Genomic DNA, 22,557 nt, shown 5'->3' with positions numbered 1-22,557 from the left:
TGGACGCGAAAAGGACCGGTCCAACATGCTCCTGGCCAAGGTTGCTAAACTGATGGAGGCGTACACGAGCCGCCAAAATGGCCTGCACGCCAGGATCGCTGTGGCCAAGGCCAAGATCGAGATCGAGACGCCGGTTCACCAGTTGCTGCTGACCGAGGTCGACCGAGCCCAGCAAGAAGTCGCCCGACTGGAGGAAGCGCTGCGCCAGAGCAAACTCAAGATTGTTAACGATACCAAAACCATCGGCACCAAGAAGGGCAAGCGCGAAGAAATCATTATCCGGCGGCTCAAGGCAGAGGAAGAGGAGCGGCAGTATGACTTGCAACTGCTCGTAGAGGCTGCCACGAAACAGGGAAACGGAAATCCGGTCGAGCTCGACGAGCTGCGAATCCTAGATGTACAAAGGAAGGGACTAACGAGGGTATGTCCAGCTCTCGAGAGGAATCGCTGCCTCAGATATGGCTCACAGCATGCTTGCCTGTGACGGTTTGGTACACTCATCGTGCTCCTGCGGATCACTCGCGATAGTGAATGGCATGGGTTGCGATGTATCGTGCACATTGAAGCTCGTGTCGATAGAAAAGTGGTGCACTGGAGTGCACTGGAGGCGACGCACACGGAAGTGATGGTGCTGGCGGCGGCGTAACCATCGTTCTCTTGCCGCATCGGCGCATGACAGATACCCAACCTCAAGCCTGTATCTCAGCTACGAGCCGTAAACTTTGACCACAACTCCCTCCGGACACTCAAAGGCCTGGATAACATGACCGATATACAGTTTCTCAGCCTCAATGTTGGTAGCTCTGTATTTGATCGCTGGAGCCCGGTTTCTGATGGCAAGCAAGTGCAGTATGATGAACACTAGTTTAGTCCGCGAGCTATATCGGCCGCAGTATTACCCCCTTTGACCATGATCACAATCATGCCCTCCCAATATCTCTCAACTTAACTCTGCCAGAACAATAGGTTTGAGACGCTCGATCTGACCGAGCTTCCTCATCTGAAGCACCTCAATGCTGCATCCAATCGTCTCAACGATGTGATGGTGAGTTGTAGCTACTATCCACTTCGCAGATGTGACTGTTTGAGCGAGTGCGACTGTTTAAGCGGCTCGCAGATAGATCCGCCATCCTGGTGCGAGCAGATAATTGCCCCAGTCATCAACTTCAACACGCTCCGAGTCTGCTTGGTCAGATATCGCACCACGTCTCACACAGCCCCTGCGTTGTGCTCGACAGGGCTTGGAAAAGTGTGAAGACTTGCAGATCCTCGACCTGAGCAACAACCCGCTCGCAAATCTCGATTTTTTGATCCCGGCATCCAACATCCAAGTTCTGATTCTCAACAACACCCAGGTAAGTTGGTGACCTGGCTCTCGACAGGTGCACCAACACAGCGCTGTAGAGTCTCGCGGTTGACTCATCCGAGCCCTTCAGCTTTGATATCGACCTTGCTCTGCTCCCTCATTCTCGCCCGTGGGACAGGTGATCGACTTTTCCAATGTCGGCATAATGCACAATCTACTCTACCTGGATATCTCGTGCAACAAAATATGCGGGGATGAGCTGGACTATCTTGTGGACTGCAAGATCCTCCAGTATCTATCGCTTGGATTCAATTATTACCTTGATATTCCGCAGCTGACCAACATTCTGCTGTTCGAGCTGAATATGGAGTCGAACAAGTTGAGGTGAGAGTACAAGGATTCAAAATGCCGGCGTGATCGCGGATTGCAGGACGGCGGATCGGTAGCGCTCCTAACATGCATCCATGCCAACCACGAGGGTGTTACCATGCTCGCTAACGCTTGCTGCCACAGCACTTTGAATCTTCGCGACTTTTATCCGTATCTTCGGGTGCTGCATCTCGAAGACAACCAGATCAAGGAGATTCTGCCGCTCTCCATGTGTCCGTTCCTGGAAGAGATATACCTTCAAAACAACATTCTTTCGAGTAAGTTGCCCGTAGATATGACCCTTCTGCTGAACGATGTGCCGGACGCGCGACATTTTGGATGTGTGTGATGCGGCTCGTTGGATCTCCAGGCCACCACTGCATTGGTCTTGGACTCGTGGCATCTGACTAATATCTGCGCAGATATGAAGAGTATATACTGCCTCAGTCTGTGCCAGCACCTGAGTCTTATCGATCTAAGCAAAAATCCGATTGTGTCGGATCGCAAGTTTCTTCCAATGATTGCAACGCTGTTTCCCAAAGTCAAGGTCAGTCCAATCGCATCTTATGGCAGAGAGCATGTCCGTCCCCAAGGACCGCGAGATTTGGTGAGGGATCGACATTGATCGCTGACGCCAACAGCCTCTGACGACGCTTCAAACAGTACTTGAACGGAGCTTTAGTGGATGAGATGAAAGCACCGAATGGACAGAGGCTCTTCCGCAAGCCAAAGTGTCTGGTCGCGATTAAATCCTTGCAGTTGTGCAGTGCACATCTGCAGAGTTTCCTGGTTGACTCTTATACGTACGTGCTGTGCCGACACATCAAACCAAGGCACTCGATAGCTCCATTGCCTCTGTTTGGCACTGGCGTGAGAGAAAGCCCGGGATGCGAGCTAACGAAAAAGCCCTCACTGCATTCCCAGAGAAGCGCTTTCGGAGAATACCCAGCACTATGAAGATTATCGACGACTTAATCAGGCACAAGAGCGAGTAAGTTCATCCGCAATATGGCAGCGCGACCTGGCAATGTGATCTAGCAGTACGATCTGGCAGTACGATCTGGCTGTGTGATATCTCTCCCGTGCCCTGAAGCGTTCCTGGCCGATCTCGCTTATCGGCGTCCCTTGCTTCACTGGATGCTCGTTGATTAACGGGTCTAAATGTGTCTCCCGCTTGGAAACACAAAACGCTTCTCAGAATTTCGAATCCTTCATGGGGCCGTACTACCGACCATACTTGGGCTATCTTTATGCCCCTGAGAACAGCGACGTGCTCGACCGACTCTCAGCGCAGGCAGTACAGGAACGCCGCTTTGCTTGGATTACGGGAATACTACAGCAAAACCTGATCGAAGTCGAGGCAGTGCTCAACCACAGCGGCATTCCGTCGTAAGTCCAGACGCTGAGCATCGAAGCGACAGCGATGCCTGGGCTGGGCACCTGTATAAAAACGAGCCACGCGGGCAACAAAGCCAAGAGATACAGTCCGGCTGCGCACTACCAGCTCCTCAAAGCCGGTATCCATTGAGGACTACTCCACGACATGCCAATAACGACTCAATCTGTTCCAGGGACATGTGCCTGGTGTACGGCGTCGATGCGATGGAGAATCAGATCAAAAACTACTCGATCTCGTACGTCCAGGGATGCTGGCGTCGAAAGAAGGCACGGAGACTGATGTTGCGGCAGTTGGCTGGTAGGTGCAGCGCGCGCTGTACCCAAGCGGGACCCAAACTCACCTCAAGCATCTCCAAGCACTCAAATTGTCAGAGATGTCCTTGAGCGATACGAGATTGTCCCAAACTAATCCATGTCCTGATCGAATTAGCCATAACAGTGATTCAGCGGTTCTTCCGTCACTCACTCTACCGGCTGAGACTGAGGAGGCATCAGGAGGCCAAGCAGAGGCGACAAAAGAGCACGCTCATCATCCAAAAGACGTGGCGAGGTAGATTGTTGATCCATGTATTTGCAATCGTCCTCCGAAGATGCGAATTAACTGGTATATTGCCCAATACTGGATGCAGGGCACTGCGTCCGCCGCGAGCTGCGTGCCCAACGAGAGAAGGAGCTTGCCGCCAAGGCCGAGGCCACCGAGAACGAAATGGAATATCTTGATGGTGTGTACCATGCTATGCCTCAGGAGTCTGGCAAAGCCAAACCCCGGCAGCCGAGCATAGTCTACTCGGGTCATCCTTTGATTTGTGCTCAGACACCAGCAATATCCACCGCAAGACCCGCGGCGATTCTCATGTTGCGCTCTGAGCGCGCTTGCTAGATTCACCCTGCCTGCTGTACTTGAGTGTGCAAGTTCGGCCTTGTTTTGTTGCAGCGCCCCTGACTCGTTTCCTGACGCTGCGTTCGGAACTCACGGTACCTTTGACAGAAAACGAGATGGACGACTGGCTGGCCAACGCAAACGAAAACGAGTTTGACGAGCAAATGGAAAAGTACCTTGGTACCGACGGACTGCTACACTACCCGCAAGAGATCCGCACCCGTTCCGGAAAGATCATCAGCACCGGCGAATGGGCCAAGCGGAAAGGAAGGTCGCAGCGATCGACAGCCAAGACAACATCATCGGCAGGAGCATCGAGGGCCGGCACACCCAACTGGATATCGCAGAAGGCAAGTCACCATCGCTCTCTCTGTGACTTTGGGAGTCGTGAGGAAGGCGTGGACAGACCGGTGTGATAACCTTGGCGGGTATGGCAGGTTACCCCTTCGTCCGCCAGACATGATCAGCTACCGCCTTTGGGGCCATTTGAGCCTCTGGTCTCAGCGCGTGATAGCCAGACGGATCGGCATGAGGCTCGAGAGTCAAACGCCCTCCCACGGCGACGACGCCGAACACGAGCCAGCGAGAGCCGAATGTCCCAGCCCACTGAGTCCACAGAGGACGAGTACTCTGATGAATCAGAGCTGAGCGAAGGAGGGCTGGAGGATGACTGGTAAGACAAGACACAGCATCCCGAGCATCTTGGCGACAGCTGCTTCACGGTATCTCACCTTCTGTATCACTCACAAGGCAACTGGAAAGTTCGTTGAGCCAAATCCTGCATGACAAGAACCAGAAGCGATATAGCGAAATGGAGGCGAAGGCGACAAGACGAGAGGCTCTGAAAGGTTGGTAGCTAGCGACAGATACATGGAGACCCAGAGACGAGGCGTCCACTGGGAGGAACCAATGCACGGCAACAGCACGATTTATTGCGTAGAACGGTATTGGAAGTGTGTGATGGGCCTCGCGAGCTCCTGGAGGCGATTGCCCGAGTGATGCCGGGGCACTGCGCGCCTTGCCATGGTCGACAGTGCTAAGACGGGTGGTGATATCCAGCTCCATGGTACACATCCGTAGACCTCGATATAGCGAGTCAGAGCTGTGCCCTATCGGGTGGCGATATTAAACCGCCTGGCCGCGCCACCTATCACAGATCCAATGGAGAGGCTCAAGGTCTTCCAACGCCAGAATAGAAAGATGCACCGCCAACAGGACACCCACCCGCTGTCGTCGGATATTGGTCGACGAGTGGTATACGAGTGGGATACCGAGGTATGGGCTTTTAGTCCTCCAAGGGCTGCAGCAGTTGTGCTCTGAATGCATAGACCTGTTGGGGGCATGGTCGTTGGCTGCAGCATGCGACTCCGCAGTCCCAAGTGCAGCAAGGCTAACTTGACTGTCGATCACTCCAGAGCCGGATGTCGCCTGTCGAAAAGCCTTTAACTACTGCGCCGTCGGCGTTGGTGTGCCCAGTTGCAAAGGCAGAGCCGCTTCCGGTATGGCTGTGCAGCGAGGCTCCGTAGGTCGCCTTGTGAGCCGTGGGAACTCAATCTCCAGGGCTGTTTGTCTGCTTGGCGGCTGACCCACCGACTCTGCACAGGAGATCAAGCTCCCGGGAACTGGGCCGCGGGTGCGCCTGCTGATCAACAACTACGTGGTCAACAAGATCCTCGGCGGCAGCGCTGCAGCGTTCCCTGAACCCGCAGTGCAAGTCAAGGCGCCTGTGCCGCCGCTGCCAGCGATCCCAGCAGGGGCACACCGCACCCAGCCGTCCCGGAAAGGACCCTGACAGGCTCGAATGCGCCGGCTCGACTGGGCTGCTGGATCGATCCTCCCAGACCCAACGCGATTGGGCCACGCGAACGCGACCTGTGGGGAAGGAGGCGGACGAGGTTGTCTCGCGTGTGGCTTCCAAGGCCGTGTGGCTCGAGGCAGGCCGTTCCACCGATGCTGATGCCGATGCCGGTGTCGATGGTGCCGGCGGTGCGAGCGATATGGATGCGCGCGGCGCAGATGCTGGCGGTGCGAATGGATATGTGCAACATGCCCAGTGCTGATGGTGCAAACGATGCACTCTGATCCGTCCCGTTCCGCTCTCGGCACGACGCGCCCAGCCAATCGCGTCGCGGTGGTGCAATGCACACACACACGCCCCAAATGTCACCTGTGGCACTTGTGTCCGTTTTTTTCGGGGCCGACCCTTGGCTTGCGTTGCGTCCTCCTCCTCCTCCTCCTCCTCCGTTCGGCTCCTTCCTCCCATCGCACTCGCCCCACCGACCTCGAGTTGTCCTGCGTCCCGGACACCCCCGCATCCGATATCTCTTCTGAACCTCATCCTGTTACCCTGTGCATCCAGCCGCACGTCCCAGCCGCCCTGCACGACGCCGTGTCCTCTTCCAACCCTGCCCTTCCAGAGCAACCCCTTTGACCACGTCACCATGACCGGCCCATCCAGCTCGTCGCTGGTCTCGCTCCGGCCCTATGATTTGGTCGTCTTCATGTTCACTGTGTTCCTCAACATCTTCTTCCGGGAGGTCAAGCTGAGGGGCGTCCAGAACATCCCCAAGTCCGGCCCCGTCATCTTTGTCATCGCTCCTCGTAAGTGACGGCCCTCAAACTCTGCTGCCTTGGCCAACGCTGCGGCGCACTTCTCCCCAGACTGTATGCTGCTTGAGCCACACGCTTGAATGTACCAATGGCAACCACAGCCGGCCGGGTATCCCTCCCGCTCTGATACTCACCACCGACGGACTGTGTATTTGTTGGGCCGACCCTTCTGCTTCCGCATCGACGTTTGCATCCACCGTTTTTTCTGTCTTGCCTGGCCCGCCAATCCCAACCCAGACCACAACCAGGTAAGCCACAGCCACCCAGACGGCTCGCAAGCTTCATTCAAGCCCATGCATTGATCTCTGTGATTCCCACGACAGCCCTCAGCCACTGACGCAGCGTTCCGGTCCGCCGCCACAGTTCATCGACCCCCTGATCATCGCCACCAACACACCTCGCCGAATCGGCTTCCTCGCCGCCGCAAAGTCCATGCAACGAAAGTTTGTTGGATCCATGGGCCGTGCTCTTGAGTCTATCCCGGTGGTCCGCCCCCAGGACCTCGCGTTCCCTGGTGTCGGCACTGTCAAGTTCGCCACCCCCGACAACCACTCTGAGATTCTCATTTCCAACGGCACAACCGAGAAACTGCATGTCCGTGCCGTGATTTCGGTCAAGCTCCCTGCCCCTCATTCCAAGCGCATCGCCATGGAGGTCGCCGAGATTGTGTCCGAAACCCTTGTCCGCCTCAAGTCGCCCGTCACCGACCCGGACGCCATCCAGCTGCTGGCTGCCAAAGAATACCCCTTCTCGATCACACCCCATGTCGAGCAGGCCGAGCTCTTCAACAGCGTCTCGCAACGCCTCTCTGAGGGCCGCTGTGTGGGCATCTTCCCCGAGGGCGGTAGTCATGATCGCTCCTCGCTCTTGCCCATCAAGGCTGGTGTCGCCATCATGGCGCTGAGTGCCATGGCAAAGTACGAAAACCTGAGTGTCAAGATTGTACCTGTCAGCTTGAACTACTTCCATCCTCATCGGTAAGTCTGCTCGCTGCTGCTTTACACAGAATTTACAAATGGCAGCGAAGCCATGTGCCCGCTCGGCGGCGCTGCCACATCGTTATCTCTGGCGGCAGCTCTTCAACATGCGTGGAAATTCCTTCTGGAAGTGTCTTGGCTCTGGTCGTGCAGCCGCGCCTGCTTTCTGTCCAAGTGTCTGGGTGAGTCTGCTGAACCGACCCTTGATCCCGGTACGGCGTCTAGATTCCGCTCCCGCGCTGTTGTCGAATATGGCGAGCCCATCGCCGTATCCCAAGACTGGGTGGATCGATATAAAGAAGGTGGCCAGCCAAAGCGCGACGCCACCCAAGAACTGCTGAACCTCATCACCATGAATCTCAAAGAAATGACCATCACCGCCCCCGACTACGAGACCTTGATGGTATGTCGCTATCCCTGCCCGCGAAATGGCGGTTGGGTGGCCGTCGTCCACAGTACCAACGCTCATCCTTACTGTTTGGCCCATCCAGCTTATTCAGGCCACCAGACGACTGTACAAGCCCTTGAACCGCAAGCTGAGCACCACTCAGACGGTTTCGCTGACTCGCCGATTCGTTCAGGTATACATTTCCTACCGCTGACCGGAGCTCTCACTGATGGTCGTCCACACAACCACGGCGCTTTGGAGTTTGACGACACAGATACAAGAGCCACCTCCCTCTCGAGCAGACCACTGATTTTGACCCAATCGCTGCTCAACGCCTTTGGCTACGCTCCTTCAACAGGGCTACATTCGCTTCAAAGACGATCCTCAGGTCGTGGCGCTCCAGGACCGGGTTTCAAACTACAACAAGAAGCTCCTCACCTTCGGCATCCATGACCACCAGGTCCAGCGAAGTGAGATCGGCGGATATCCTCTGGTTCTGCTCCTGTGGAGCCGTATTGTTCGACTGATCATCCTGAGCACCATGGCTCTGCCTGGGTATGTACCTTGGAGGCGACTAGCCATGCTGCAACTCGCCACAGCAGATCAATGGCGCGGCAGTGAGTCTCCACACCCTTGGTACTGACGCAGTACCGCACTTTACGCAGTGTCATCATGAACCTCCCCATGATGCTGATCACTGGATATATAAGCAATCTCAAGGCCAAACGTAAGTGGCTGTGCTGCAAGCTACCACGGCAGATGCGCAAAGCTGTGGCTTCCTTGGCTCGGCTCGGGCGTGTCCCGGATCATCTGGTGGATAGTATGCACCAGACCTGGCTGCAGTATGGGACCAGCCTGTGCACAGGGGATGCTCGACGGCCAAGCCTGCCTCTCTAACACCGTGTCCTACACGTTCACTCTTGCAGAGGCCCTGGCCGAGTCCAATGTCAAGATCACCGGACGAGATGTCGTGTCGACCTGGAAGCTCCTGATTGCGATGGCGCTGATTCCCCTATTCTTTGTCCTGTACACCATCCTGTTCTACCTCTACCTCGGCTTCCTTGGCTTGACGTTCTCGACACGTCTCACGTACACGCTCTGCTTCTGGTTCTCGCTGGCTTCGCTAAGCTATGCGGCCGTCCTGACCAGCGAAGTAGCCTTGGACATCATCAAGAGCCTGCGCCCTTTGATCGGCGCCATCACCCAGAAGAAGGACTTTGAGTGGCTGCGAAAGGAGCGAGCCGAGCTTGCCCAGAAGATCCAAGAGTTCTGCGAAAAGACTGGTCCTTTGATCGAGAAGGAGATGCGCGAGAGACGGGAGCGCCTCCGACTCGAGGGTGGCTTCGAAAGCGACAGCGTCTCGGACTTTGGCAAGAGCCCCTTCACCAGTCCCGCTGGCTCTGGCACCGAGACCGATGGCTCGCTGGCCAACCGCGTCCGCGCCAGCCGTCAGACGCTCCTGCAGCGAGTCGGATCGTATCCCAAGTTCCCCACTCCGCAGGCCGAGGATCAAACTGCCCTGGATGGATCGGCTGCCAAGAGCGAGAAGCCCTCTCGGGCCCCGTTGTCCGAATCGATTGTGTACACCGCCAGCGAGGACGACGGCTACGCTGGGTACGACGAAGATGAAGATGCGCCGACCGTCAAGAGTGACCTGAGGATGCGCAAGCCCCACTCAACGTCCCAGCGGTAGAGCCTACGCCGCTCGCTTCCTGATTTTGCACTCGGCTTGTTTGTGTTTGCGCTATATGCTTTGGCCTTCTGCTCCGTTTTGTCTCCCGCCTCCTCCCTCTCCTTTCATTACTACCAGTCTGGATAGATAAGCAACTCATGCTGCACGCGACCGACCGGCACTGGAGCGCCGCTATTCTGGACTGCCATCGTGCCCGAGATCCACCCTGGACCCTGGATGGATCCATTCCACACCCATGTTTGTGCGCCTCGAGTTGTATACAGCCTGTCTCTGTATTTCTACATCCCAAGAGTGCCGGTTGCAAGTGCACGCAAGATGTGTGCCGGGAGAGGTAGAAGCAGGGAAGCTGCTTGGCTGGATGGTACGTGGAGATGGAACAGACGAGAGAATGCTGATGATGTTGCTGCGTCGGGGAGATGGGTGTGCGGGTAGGCTCCGGGGGCCGCGGCTCTTGCGACAGCGACAGACGGGGCTCACTTGGGCAGCTCGCGCCTCGCATGTCGCTTCAGTAGCTTTTTCTTGCACACATGGTGATGCATGGAGCAGACTGTCAATCGCAGGCGGGTAGGGCAGGGTGGTATGGACGGACCAACACAAATGGTTGCGTATTCAGCATGCCGAAGTGTCGATGGTAGCAGCCGACATCAAACTAGTGGGCCAAGCAAATCGCACAGCCGAGTTTCTGATCATCTGCATGGCCGCAACAAGCGCCTCGATTTCAGCAGACATGATCCGCTCTCCGCCAGCCCTGATCGTTACCTTGCATGCCCTGATACCACGACGTCGCCAGGATGCCCGAGACCGTTATGCGGAGGCGCGGGTCGGGCTCCAGAATCTGGTTCAGCACCGAGCTGCATTCGTCTGGTAAGCCGTCGATGGGTGCATACTGGCCGTTGCGCGACCTCAGGAACTTTTGGTATCGCGAATCATCGTCCGTGGCATGCGCCCTGGTCGAGCAAATGATGATTCGTGGTGTAAGCCGACGGCGAGCCAGAGAGACCCCGTCCAAAGCTCGGTCGCGATGGGCGTATCGGGTACTCACCACGGGAAGTTCATGTATATCATGGTATAGTAAATGATCTGATGGTCGTAGAGCATAGGCAATCAGGTTGCCGCAAAAAAACAATGACGCACATCTGCTTTGCATCAGTTATCCTGCAATCAATGTTTCGCAGCATCCTCTCTTGCGACTTTGGCAGCCAAAACTTGTCGAATGCTCGTGGGGCCTCGCCGGTGCAATCGCATAGCATCACTCAAATAATAGATGCCATCGATATACTTACACCACATGCCCAGACATCCACTTCTCTGGGATCGTATTCCAGTCCCATGAACTCTTCAGGAGCGATGTAAGGAGCTTGACGCATGCCGTCACGTTATCCCGGCCAATTCATGCAGCGGTTGGGCGACGTGTTAGTCAGGAGACCAACAAACATGGCCGGAGCAACACAGCAGCCAGAGTTTGGCGACGACGAACAGCTATCTGGTTCCCGGTGATGCTGAGCGCATATCTTGCGGCCTTACAGACATCCGCTCCTGACCCAACGTGCACTTGCGCAGCGCTTACCGGAGCCGCACAGCCCTTTGGACAGATGAGGCGATTGCTCGAAAACCGTCTGGAAGACTTCCGAGACCCCGAAATCACCAATCTTCAGGTTGCCTTGCCCATCAAAGTAGAGGTTTTCTGCCCCGGACAGGTGATCCGCCCAGTGGCCAGATGAGATGCTGGGCACAGAAACGCCGCCTGGCGGTGTGATGCTGTCACAGGGCCACGATGGAGAAAACGATGCTCGCAGCAACCCACTTAATGCCATCGCTTTGCGCCCGCGGCCTTACCGGGCTTCAAATCGCGATGGGCCACGCCCATGGAGTGCAAGTACCGGACTCCTTCCATCAGTTGCTTGAAGCAGCATGATATATCCTGGCTCTTGAATTTGTATTCTTGGAGGACATCGAACAATGTGCCACCTGTGTCCGTGAGAAGCGGCGGCATGGATTGATATGTACAGTCAGCAACTGTTTGCCCCCCCCCAATCCTGTGGAGCATTGGGGACTGTCTTCATTGAGTAAAGTGCAGCTGTGGCTGTGGTTTTGGCATGCATGTCGCTCGCTCGATAGCGACTTACCTGAGCAATACTCCATGACTGTGTTGTTGGGGATGAATGCGCAGAGTTCCGCGGGGGCAAGCGGATGATTGAGAGCCGCGTCGAATTGACTTGTTCTGGGCCACTATCCAGCATGGGGGGGGTGGAGGAGATAGGCCGCTCGCACAGCCTTGGTACTCTCGGAATGCTCCTGCGCTGCCTACCTTCACACCAGTCGTGGTCCTCGTCGATGACCAAATCCAGGGTTTCGACAATGTTGATGTGGTGCAGGCTGTAGATACAACAAATCAACTTTGGTTTGACCGAGAATGCATCCGTTTGCAGGCGCGGACATCATCAACATATGATGGTCGATGCATCGACACATGGTGACCAATGCATCAACCACACCGACTTGGGTGCCTCTCTGGAGCAGTAGGGCGTACCTTGAGGAGATGCAGAACTCGCTTGTTCGCTTCTTGATGTATTCCTTGAGAGACTCATCCCTTCTCTTCTTGCGAAATTTCTTTGATGACAGAAGCGGCAGCGTCAGTCCCATGTGTCCACCTGGCCAGGATTATCAGAATCCTGCCATCTATTCCCCACCCTGCATCATGACTGCCTGGATTGATTCACTGGAGCTCAGCCGGCGACAGGCCGTGCTTTTATCATCAGAACCCGTCGACTGGCCCAAGCCCTTCATCGCAATCTTCCAAAGCACCTGAATATCATGTCGACTATAGCATGTCTGTGCGTACCTTGATGGCAAGCAGTTTCTCGACGACAGCGTCCCCCGTCTGCTCCTTGACGACGACGAGACGCACGCAGGCTGTTGCACCTCGGCCAAGAACGCCTGTGACCATGCAGTCGCCATACTTTTCGTGCAAGGTACAGGCAGGTTCGTCGACAGACGGCTTTTTCGTCTTGGGATGGAGCGTCTGGGGCACCAGCAGGAGCTTTGCGATGGCTTTGTTAACGCCGTCCGTGTGAGGCGGGTGTCGCTGTTCGGGATGATGCGGCGAGTCTGCCCGCCCGGGATGGTCCAACTCATGACTGTCCTGGAACCCATGCCCGTCGCGCTGAGGCGGACTCTCTGGGCGCTGCTGGTGAGACTGATTCTGGCAGGCCCGGTGATGATGTGTTGGGCTGTCTGGGCGAGCCAGCGCTCTCTCTGGCGAGGCATTCCGAGAGTCCACCATCGGCCTGGGAGCGTGGACGGACGGGCCGCCGAGCGTCATGCGGACACGGCCTGTTGGAGATGTTGGTGATGAGGAGAGCGACACTGGAGCCGACGATACCGGGGAGGGCGATAGCGACGACAGGGACGAGGATGAAGCCGTGGTCGTCGCCGTCGTCGTTGCCGTTGACGGGGAGTCCGAATCGTCGCGGCTGAACACCGGCTTGGACCGATGGCCACGTTTGGAGGAGCGCAGAACGTTGGCAATCGACAGGCCCAAGCCTGTTGCTCGATCCTTGGGTGGAGGCGATGTCGGCTCGTGCTGGCTCAGCTGCATGAACAGCCGGTGGATCAGCCGCTTTCGGCTGAGGGTCTTTGGAGAGCAATTTCGATGGCTGAGTGTGTCGGAGCTGGTATTATCGTCCTGGTGCTCGGAGGAGTCTGCACAGGAACAGACAAACAGGCGCTGGGGATCGCTCGAGCGTTCGAGGGCCTCGAGCGATACGAGAGCGTCTCGAGCGGCAATGTCTTTGGGGCTGATCGATGTTTTGGGAATCTCCAGTCCCTTGACCCAAAATTCTGCCACAGGCGATGCATCCAAACGGTCAGCTTGGTGTCTAGGCTGTAGACATGAGAGCAGCTACAACGGGGGCGATCGACGAGGCGGATATCGGATGCAGCCAAGGCCCGACATGGGGGGGGGAGCGCACATGCTGGCAATGTAATGATCCAAAGTCGATCGTGATGCCTGACAGTAGAGGCAGGAGCAATACGGGGCTGGGATGCGATGGCCACTGCAGATATGCGCAAACATCACACAACAAGACCGTGAGACGAGCAATCGTCGCCGAGCATTGAGCAAACACATTGGTGGCAGATGGAGGGATGGGTGCGGGAGGGCCAGGTTGAAGATGCGCATCCAGTCCCGGGGAAGGGCACATCAGCAAGCACAGGGACGAACGACCCGACTCTGTCGATGCCGTGATCTGGCTGATTCCAAAGCGATGTTACCTGTTTGGAAGGTAGCCATAGTCTTCTTGACCAAGAGAGGACAACGTCGTTGCAGACAAGAAAGGGCGATGGAATGTGGCAGTTGGGCCAGAAGCAGCGGGGGATGCAGCAGACGGCAAGCAAGGCGGAGCAGACCGAACCGAACCGAACTGAGAGCTAGGAGTGTGTGAATCCCGAGAGCGGATGCAAGTGCGGGATGGGGAGGGATGTGACGGCAATAGAATAGTGAGAGGAGCTGCGGTCGAATTGATCCTGGTCTCGAGGCGCGAGAAGCGACCCTGGCCAGCAATCGAAATTGTGGCTGGAAGAAAGGATTCCAAATGCACCCCTTGTGGCAGGATCAGGGCGTGCAGTTAGAGAGGATCAAACATAGCTCTGGGGGCTGGAAGTGGGGAACGGATGCTGCGGCAACTGCCAGGGTTGAGAGAGACGAGATTCAATCGATATCGGGTAAGAAGAAGGAGACGATGGCAGGGGCCGCTGGGCTCTTTGGCTGAAGTGCGCGATTGAGCGGCGACGGAGAGTCTCGGGCAAGCGCCGATGGCGGGCAATGCGGAAGGGGCTGGTGTCCGAGGAAGCAAGACTGCAGCCAGGGGTTTGATAGGGCGAAATTGACGATCGGCGATGACGATTGAAGATGCCGACAATGAACGGGGACGCACTGCTGAGAGACCTTAAATATGACTCACGCTCGACGATCCGATGCAGCTCAACAGTGTGTGCCAGCGATTCAGGAGCGGACAGATGCTCGAGCAAAGCAAGGCGGATTAGGAATGCAGTTGGTGGTCATTGGAGTGGTGGCCATTGGGTGTTGGACGCTGGGAGCCGCCGAGATTCTTCGAATCAACAACAGCCGTGCCTCTCCGAAGACGTCAGCATCGCAATATCAACATGCCGGGCGCACCCTGGGGCCCACCTGAGCGGCTGGGATTCAGCGTTTCCAAAATGAAATGGGACACCCCGTTGAGCCATGACAGTGGTTTTTTCTGTGACCTGAATACACCCACCCACCCATCGCAATCATGGCCAAGCACAGCACCCTCGATTTCCGCATCGCTGCACTGCGACCGGTGGTCTTCACTCGGAGGCTGCCAAAGTGATCTGTTCTATTTCTTATGGCATAGTTAGACGCATGCCATCGCATACTGCGCTGACAAATGGGTTGTGGGCAGGTGTCCCATTTCCCCCCTGAATACAGTGTACCGAGCTGGTCATGTCGCAGATCAATCACATCTCCGGCTCTTGGTTGCACGCTCGGGGAGGCGCATTGCAAACTGGCGCACATTGCACCCTGGTGATCTGCGGCTCGGAAATCTGCGGCTCGGAGATCCCACCTGGACCAGACGACGGCCTGGATGACCAATGCTGCTGCCACCTGGCATGCGGAGGGAGGGAGAGTTGCCTTGCGACAGCGGCACCGAACGTGCGAGCCATGGCCATGGCAATTGCACACAACTCTTGCCCATGGCAATTGCCGCTCGCTTCCCAGAGACCGGCCAAGCAGACCGGCCAAGCAGACCGGCCAAGCAGACCGGCCAAGCAGACCGGCCAAGCAGACCGGCCAAGGACTTCCCAGACCGCCGAGCTCGCTTCGGCTGTTTGGTCCCTGTCGTTTCCCCGCCTCGATTCCTCCGCACCCGGCATTCACCCGCCATTCCTGCACGCCGATTTGGTGACCAGCGACAGCAAGCCATGACAACACCGCTGATTGCCATGGCGGCCTGGCTGCCGAGTGTTAAGTGTTGTGGAGTGTTGTAGAGTGTGGTGGTCAACAGCATGACACTCCAACACAACAGCCAGCTCCAACACAACAGTCACTGCTCCAACACATCAGCACCAATGCAGCATGTCGATACAGCACGGCGGCCCTCCCAGACCCGCTCCCAGACCCGCCCGCTGCTCGAGGCCATCGGCGCCGATATAAAATCGCCTTCTCTCGCCTGCATCTGGCCGGCATCGCTCTTCCTCGAAGCACTTCCGGCCATCCGAGCACCAGCAGCCAACGCGAGCACCTTTCCTCCACCCACATCCATCGCCATCTGGCTTGCCTCTGCCGCCGACCCAGATCCCCTCTGCCTTCTGCACCGATCCCACCGTCGCCACCGTCACCACCGCCATGGCCAGCCCCGTCCCCAACTGGACCCAAGACGAGATTGCCACCAACCGTGCGTTCTTCTATGAACAGACCACCGAGTTCCGGAAGACCTGGTATCCCCTCGTCCCCTCCAACGAGCTGCTCACCACGCAGCCAACGGCCCTGCGCCTGCTGGAGGAGCCACTTGTTCTCTATCGCGACCCACAGACCAACCAGCCGGTTGTCTTTGCCGACAAGTGTGCCCACCGCAGCGCCCCGCTGAGTGTCGGCCGGATCATGGACGGCAAGCTCGAGTGCCGATATCACGGCTGGCAATACGACACTGACGGCAAGGTCTCGCATATCCCGAGCCTGCTCAAGGACCGCTCGATCCCAGCCAACGCCAAGGTGCAGACGTATCCGGCACACGAGGCCGACGGATGGGTTTGGGTGAGTCTGCAACGAGTGATGGCGATGTGGTGATGTGGTGATGTGGTGATGGTGTGGTGATGCGATGGTGTGGTGTGGTGTCGTCCATCGCATCCACGCCGCCATGAGATGGCTCCTGATCTTCTGATGCAGACACCGCCCCGAGTTTGCTCATCATTCATCATCTCATCATCTCACCATCTCATTATCGCATCATTCATCATCTCATCATCTCACCATCTCGTCATTCATCATCGTGTTCGGACCGGGGTTGCTTCCAGGTCTGGCCAGGCACGCTCGAGGATATGCAAGACGTACCCAAGCCAAAGCTCTATCATCCATGGGGCGGCGATCTCAAGGCGATCTCGGGATATGTCGATCTCGATATCGATCATAGCCTGCTTCTGGAAAACTTCTTGGACCCTTCGCATGTGGGTGCTTGAGCCGCGGCGGTGGTGCTTCCAGCACATGGCTTGATGGCTCTGTCTGTGCTGTTGCATGGTTCCGGCCGTGGACCCTGGTCCTGCCGTCTCTGCCGACAACGCACTGGTCACTTTGGGTCCGGCGAAATGGTGTCAGTCTGATGGTCTGATGGTTTGGGCTGCTGCTCATTGGTTCACGATGCTCGACGCTGATCAATTGACCCCGATACAGATCCCGTTCACCCACGACACGACGATTGGCAACCGCAAGCTTGCCAGTGCCATGACGATCGACTGTCAGTTCCATGGCAAGTTCATCCGAGGTCTTCAGGTCAACCCGGATCTTCCCGATATGATCACATCCGAGTTTGAGTTCCATCCACCATGCACCATTTCACTCAAATTCGTTTCCAAAACCGAATCCAGGAACGACCAGGTAAGTCCTTGATCGCAACACAGGCACGCCTCGCCCTGAGCTGCTCCCTCAAGCGAAACAGAACTGTGCCATGTTGCCACTGACACTACATCAAACGTTTCATTGCGGACTAGAGCTTCTACTGCATCCCGACGCGCAAGGGCCACTGTCGATTCATTTACGCACAGCGCTTCACCTTCTTCGAGAGCGCCTTCAAGATTCCTGTCCTGGGTAGCGTTGTGAGCTGGTACTTTCCGCGATTCAACAAGAAGGTTCTCATGGAAGACTATGCGATGCTGACTGGCCTGCAGGAGCGCCTTGCCATGGGGGCCAACGCCATGAACTCGCCCGTTGCGGCTGACTTGATGATCAAGACGTACCGCAACTGGTGGAGAAAGGCCATGAAGAAGAACCCGTGGTTCAAGGGCTACAGCGACGACATCGAGGACATTGTCCTCGGCGACTGCCACCACTCGTGTGCCAGCGCCGAGACCAAGGCCGTGCCTGCGACCTTGAGCGGGGATGAGTAGCGGTGCTTGATGGTTTACATCGCACTGGCAATCCTCATATGCGGTCGGATCGCTCACAGGCCCGAATAAAAGCACCCAACGAACACCTTCGCCACGATGGCTCAGTTCGCGAGCGGAGATAGATACTTGGCTTCAATTCATCGAGCCGCGACTGGCTGCTGTTGTTCTTTGTGGAGTGGTCGCCGCCAGACACTTGCATGATCGCTCGCTCGTTACCCTCTCGGCTCGACCGACGTGCGCTTTCGTCGCTGGAACAGGGAATCGGCGGTTCGTCCGAATGGCCACGACTGCTGTTCTCCTGGCCCATCCGTCGTCGTGGGCGTCCTTCGGTCCTGGCAGCTGCGGCTGTCCCCGAGGTTTTCTCGAGTCCTGCGGCGTGCACGTTCGCCTGCCACGCTTCCAAGCTTCCAAGCTTGCTCGGCGTTCTCGTCCGTGCATCTTGCATCAACAAACATCTTACTTCCGTTGCTGCTCCAGCGGTACTGGTGACCAGCACGCCCCCCGCCTGCTCGACGATTTCGGCTCGCTCGGCCTGCCGCCTTCCTTCCTTCCGGAATCCGGCAGTATCCCATTGGCCATATTTCGCTGCCCGATCCCGCCAGAAAAAAAAACCATTGGGCCTTATTCGCGCACTTTGCGGATTGTTACCCACCAACAGTCCAAAGTGATCTCTGCTGTCTCCCATATCCGTCTGGGCCAGTCCGGGCCACTGATTTCCGTCCAATCGAATGCGTCGCCGTAAACCGAGCAGACACGTGACTCTGCTTGCAGAGAGTGCGGGTTTTGGCAGGAATTCCAAGGTATATGAGAGGCTTTCCCCCGACGTCCCAACCTAAACCTGTTCTCGCCCGAAAAATGCGGTTTATATTCTGCGTACGTCTGGCGGTGGCAGCGGGCTTGCTCCCGTATCGGTATCGGTTGCTCCGTTGCCATCAGCATCTCGGACACGCTGCCACCCGATTCCCAGCAAGTGGTGTACCCGCCACTCCTTCAACGTGAGAAATCTCCCTTCCTTGGCTACTCCTACCATGCAGGCCGAAGGTTCAGTTGCCGGTCCATCCGACCTTGGCCAGGCCGCCCGCGCACGCGGCGGCTCGGTTGGGTTTGGGATCACATCCACCCCTCGCGAGCCCACCATGGAAATCATCCCTGTCTTCCGCACCATCTCCGTCGAGATCAAGAACCCTGCCAAAAAGAAGGCCCAGGCCGCCAAGGGCAGCAAGGACTGGAAGAAGGAGGACAGCCACTCGATCCCTCTCCCGGACTTGTATGTCCGTCTCGGTGCCCGTCCTCCCCAGGACGGCGGCCTCCTGAGCGCCGTCGCTGCCCAGAAGCTCAAGTTCGAGGGCCCCAACACCATTACTCCCGTCCGTGAGAACCAGGTCCTCAAGCTCCTCAGCTTCTTCTTTGGTGGCTTTTGCTTCCTCATGTGGTGTGCCGCCTTTATCATCTTCCTTTCCTACTGGCCGCTTCCCCAGATAGATGGCCAGGCTCCGAACATCTACAACCTCGCCCTGGTCATCCTTCTCTTGGTCGTCATCCTTTTCCAAGGTGTCTTCTACGCCTGGCAAGACTGGTCGTCCAACTCGGTCATGAAGAAGATCCACAACCTCCTCGCCCAGGACGCCACTGTCATTCGTGATGGCAAGTCCGTTGTCATCCCCTCCGGCCAAGTCGTTCCCGGCGATATCATCGAGCTCAAGCTCGGCGCCAAGGTTCCCGCCGACTGTCGTATCATCGAGTGCTCGGGCGATCTGTCCTTTGATCGCTCCATCCTCACCGGCGAGGCCATTGCCGTCAGAGGCAACACTTCGTGCACTGACCCTTCCTTCACCGAAACCCGCAACGTTGCTTTCATGGGCACCTCCGTTGTCAATGGCAGCGGCAAGGCCGTCGTTGTCTTCACCGGCGACAACACCATGATGGGCCAGATTGCCACCCTTACTGCCAAGAAGAAGGTCGAGAAAACCCTCCTTCAGAAGGAAGTCATGTACTTTGTCGCCTTTGTCGCCACGGTTGCCTTTAGTTGCGGTGCCATCTGCATGCTTGTCTGGGCCTTTGTGCTGGATAAGCAGCCCCAGCCCCAGTTTGATTTGATCGGCATGCTCGGCAACCTCTGCGGTATCATTGTCGCCTTCGTCCCTGAGGGTCTTCCCATCTGCATGTCCGTCACCCTCGGCGTCATTGCCCGCAGAATGGCCAAGCAGGTATGTCTCTGGCTTCGCGACGCGCTCCCCAGCATTCCCACAAGTGGTGCTCGCCATGCACTTGGCTCGGCCCGATCTCTCTGCCATGCCATCTCTGTATACATGCACGCTGCCGTGTTTCCATGCAGACGCTGGCTGATTGCACAACTAACGCTGTCCCCAATCGGCCACCACAGAACGTCCTCGTCAAGCACCTGACCACCATCGAGACCCTCGGCGCCGTCTCCGTCATCTGCACCGACAAGACCGGCACCCTGACCCAGAACAAGATGACCGTCACCACCGTCAGCATCTGCGGCGACTCGACCACCAAGCCCTCCAACAACATCACCAGCCTCCTGCACCACGTTATTGCCCAGTGCTGCGATGCCAAGTTCCAGGATCCCGACACCGTTGAGCTGAGCAAGCGCCTGGCCTCGGGCGATGCCACCGATGTTGCTGTTCTCAAGTATGCCGAGGGCCTCGGCTCTGTTGCCAACATCCGCGGTGCCTTCAAGAAGATCTTTGCCATTCCCTTCAACAGCCGCAACAAGTGGATGCTGACCATCCAGGACTTTGAAGAGTCGCCCGTCCCCGAGCTCGCCGGCACCACCCTGTTCATCAAGGGCGCCCCCGACATCCTCTTTGCCAACGTCACCAAGGCCCTGACCCCCGACGGCAAAGTCGTTCCCTTTGCCGACGTCCGCCAGCTCATCCAGTCTGCTCAGCTCGACTGGGCCAGCCAGGGCAAGCGTGTCATTGCCGTCGCCTACAAGAACATCGATGCCCAGAAGCTGCAGGCTGCCGCCCAGGTCCAGGACGGCCTCGAGCCCTTTGCCTATGACTCGATCAACGACCTCACCCTCGTTGGACTGCTCGGCATCGTCGACCCTCCCAGACCCGAGACTCGCGGTACTGTCGAGACCTGCCGCAAGGCACACATCCGTGTGGCCATGGTGACTGGCGACTTTTCGTCCACTGCTGTTGCCATTGCCCGCGATGTTGGCATCATCACTGCCCTCAAGGTCGACACCGTGGCCAGCCTCCCCAACGCCGTCAACCGAGTCAAGAAGGTCGAAAAGCCCCAGAAGAAGTCCATCTTCAGTATCTTCTCGCGCTCCAAGCCTACTGCCACTCCCGTCGGCGAAGAAAAGACCAAGGCCGAGAAGAAGATCGCCTATCTGCGCCCCAACATCGAAGAAATCGAAGAAGACGGCCGTGCCATCGTCATCTCTGGCTCTGAACTCGGCGGCCTGACCGACAGCGACTGGGACAAGATCTGCAGCTACCAGGAGCTTGTCTTTGCCCGTACCTCTCCCGAACAGAAGCTGCAGATCGTCGAGGAGTTCAAGAAGCGCGAGGAGATTGTTGCTGTCACCGGCGACGGTGTCAACGACTCGCCTGCTCTCAAGGCCGCCAATGTCGGTGTTGCCATGGGCGGCGGCTCCGAAGTCGCCATGGAGTCTGCCTCGCTGGTCCTGATCGACAACAACTTCTCTTCGCTCATCTCGGGCATCGAGAGTGGCCGTCTGTGCTTCGACAACGTCAAGAAGGTCATCATGTACCTGATTCCGTGCGGTACCTGGTCCGAGCTGTGGCCCGTGCTCTTTGCCATCTTCCTCGGCATCCCCCTTCCCCTCAACGCTGCCCTCGATCTTGTCATCTGCTGCATCACCGACGTCTTCCCCTCTGTGGCCTTGATCTATGAGTCTCCGGAGCGCCACGTCATGACCCGCCCGCCCCGCAACCCCAAGACCGAGAAGCTCGTCAACGTCCAGATGTTCGGCCACGTCTACCTGTTTATCGGCTTGATGCAGGCCACCTTTGCCCACATCATGTTCTCGACCTACATGACCGAGTCCGTTGGCGTCGGCTTCAAGGACTACCTTCTGCAGTACGGCAACCTCGTCAACGATCCGATTGTGTTCCCCAACGGCGTGACCATCTCGCAGGCCAACTTCCAGACGGCCCTCAATTCGGGCAACTCGGTGTACTTTGTCTCGCTGGTGATCATGCAGGTGTTTGGCAACATGTACGCCTCGCGCACCCGCTTCAACTCGATCCTGCAGCAGAACCCCTTCTGGGGCCCGACCCGCAACCTGTACCTGCTCGTGGCCACGGTCTGCTCGCTGGCCTTTGCCGCCCTCTTCGTCTACACCCCTGTCTTCAACAACCTGTTCATGTGCGGCCCCATCCCTCTCAAGTACTGGTTCATGCCCCTGGGCTTTGGCCTGATCATCATCATCATGGACGAGCTCCGCAAGCTCGCCGTGCGCACCTACGGTCCCAAGTCGCTCATTGCCAGAATCTCCTGGTAAGCTAGGGTCCCGCGTATAGGAAGGAAAGATTGCTGGGATAGCTGTATCCCAAGCACCTACTGTCCCTCCGCGTATTACGGCATCTAGTCAAGTATCTACTCTTCCGTACATTGCTGGTGTCTTTTGGCTGTCACACTCGCCGCGTGTCCATGATATGGCTGCTTCTTTTGTGCCTTCCTTGAAGCCGTTCATGTACTTGCACAGCTGCCGCTTTTATCACAGCCGCCCCTGTCACTGTCCTCGTCAATCCATCGTTTCCAAATTCGAAGAGAATAAAGACGGAGTGGCGC

At 57.1% G+C, this 22,557-nt stretch overlaps 5 protein-coding genes across 5 annotated transcripts; 4 read left to right on the top strand and 1 right to left on the bottom strand.

Annotated features, from left to right (window-relative positions):
* The first annotated feature begins 3,931 nt into the window (after positions 1-3,931).
* On the top strand, positions 3,932-5,937 carry BJ171DRAFT_43117 (uncharacterized protein). Its single transcript, XM_053107899.1, has 5 exons — positions 3,932-4,303; positions 4,391-4,626; positions 4,704-4,801; positions 5,110-5,228; positions 5,369-5,937. Exons 1-5 carry the CDS (start codon positions 4,070-4,072, stop codon positions 5,477-5,479), a joined length of 798 nt encoding a protein of 265 aa, XP_052968289.1. The 5' UTR covers positions 3,932-4,069; the 3' UTR covers positions 5,480-5,937.
* Positions 5,938-9,890, top strand: BJ171DRAFT_43118 (glycerol-3-phosphate O-acyltransferase). Its single transcript, XM_053107900.1, has 8 exons — positions 5,938-6,554; positions 6,801-6,811; positions 6,927-7,540; positions 7,766-7,943; positions 8,032-8,121; positions 8,287-8,483; positions 8,594-8,655; positions 8,855-9,890. Exons 1-8 carry the CDS (start codon positions 6,395-6,397, stop codon positions 9,619-9,621), a joined length of 2,079 nt encoding a protein of 692 aa, XP_052968288.1. The 5' UTR covers positions 5,938-6,394; the 3' UTR covers positions 9,622-9,890.
* On the bottom strand, positions 9,890-14,336 carry BJ171DRAFT_499101 (kinase-like domain-containing protein). Its single transcript, XM_053110441.1, has 11 exons — positions 13,894-14,336; positions 12,464-13,461; positions 12,152-12,231; positions 11,930-11,997; positions 11,748-11,765; positions 11,458-11,589; positions 11,189-11,305; positions 10,905-10,978; positions 10,664-10,701; positions 10,381-10,568; positions 9,890-10,168 (listed from the first exon to the last, which is right to left on the bottom strand). Exons 1-11 carry the CDS (start codon positions 13,910-13,912, stop codon positions 10,095-10,097), a joined length of 1,806 nt encoding a protein of 601 aa, XP_052968287.1. The 5' UTR covers positions 13,913-14,336; the 3' UTR covers positions 9,890-10,094.
* A 1,505-nt stretch (positions 14,337-15,841) lies between these two features.
* Positions 15,842-18,256, top strand: BJ171DRAFT_597873 (Rieske [2Fe-2S] iron-sulfur domain-containing protein). The gene is made up of 4 exons (XM_053114787.1): positions 15,842-16,417; positions 16,678-16,827; positions 17,051-17,254; positions 17,368-18,256. Exons 1-4 carry the CDS (start codon positions 16,010-16,012, stop codon positions 17,761-17,763), a joined length of 1,158 nt encoding a protein of 385 aa, XP_052968286.1. The 5' UTR covers positions 15,842-16,009; the 3' UTR covers positions 17,764-18,256.
* Positions 18,257-18,611: 355 nt separating this feature from the next.
* BJ171DRAFT_499096 (uncharacterized protein) lies at positions 18,612-22,267 on the top strand (the record flags this gene model as incomplete). Its single annotated transcript, XM_053110440.1, has 2 exons — positions 18,612-19,970; positions 20,147-22,267. The coding sequence occupies exons 1-2, from the start codon at positions 18,792-18,794 to the stop codon at positions 22,265-22,267; spliced, it is 3,300 nt and encodes a 1,099-aa protein (XP_052968285.1). The 5' UTR covers positions 18,612-18,791.
* Positions 22,268-22,557: the final 290 nt, after the last annotated feature.

Source organism: Polychytrium aggregatum (assembly GCF_025602895.1).
Source record: "Polychytrium aggregatum strain JEL109 chromosome Unknown BJ171scaffold_12, whole genome shotgun sequence".
Lineage (NCBI taxonomy): Eukaryota > Fungi > Chytridiomycota > Chytridiomycetes > Polychytriales > Polychytrium > Polychytrium aggregatum.
This window is presented reverse-complemented; position numbering and strand designations above follow the sequence as displayed.

Coding starts and splice junctions, on each gene's coding strand:
- BJ171DRAFT_597873 (XM_053114787.1), top strand. CDS start 16,010: ATGGCCAGCCCCGTCCCCAACTGGACCCAAGACGAGATTGCCACCAAC. Junction 16,828..17,050: donor ACTTCTTGGACCCTTCGCAT/GTGGGTGCTTGA, acceptor ACCCCGATACAG/ATCCCGTTCACCCACGACAC. Junction 17,255..17,367: donor CCGAATCCAGGAACGACCAG/GTAAGTCCTTGA, acceptor ATTGCGGACTAG/AGCTTCTACTGCATCCCGAC.
- BJ171DRAFT_43117 (XM_053107899.1), top strand. CDS start 4,070: ATGGACGACTGGCTGGCCAACGCAAACGAAAACGAGTTTGACGAGCAA. Junction 4,627..4,703: donor GGAGGGCTGGAGGATGACTG/GTAAGACAAGAC, acceptor ATCACTCACAAG/GCAACTGGAAAGTTCGTTGA. Junction 4,802..5,109: donor AAGACGAGAGGCTCTGAAAG/GTTGGTAGCTAG, acceptor CACCTATCACAG/ATCCAATGGAGAGGCTCAAG.
- BJ171DRAFT_43118 (XM_053107900.1), top strand. CDS start 6,395: ATGACCGGCCCATCCAGCTCGTCGCTGGTCTCGCTCCGGCCCTATGAT. Junction 8,484..8,593: donor AGCACCATGGCTCTGCCTGG/GTATGTACCTTG, acceptor CACTTTACGCAG/TGTCATCATGAACCTCCCCA. Junction 8,656..8,854: donor AAGCAATCTCAAGGCCAAAC/GTAAGTGGCTGT, acceptor TCACTCTTGCAG/AGGCCCTGGCCGAGTCCAAT.
- BJ171DRAFT_499101 (XM_053110441.1), bottom strand. Junction 11,998..12,151: donor GAGTTCTGCATCTCCTCAAG/GTACGCCCTACT, acceptor TTGTATCTACAG/CCTGCACCACATCAACATTG. Junction 10,702..10,904: donor TGGATGTCTGGGCATGTGGT/GTAAGTATATCG, acceptor TACGACCATCAG/ATCATTTACTATACCATGAT.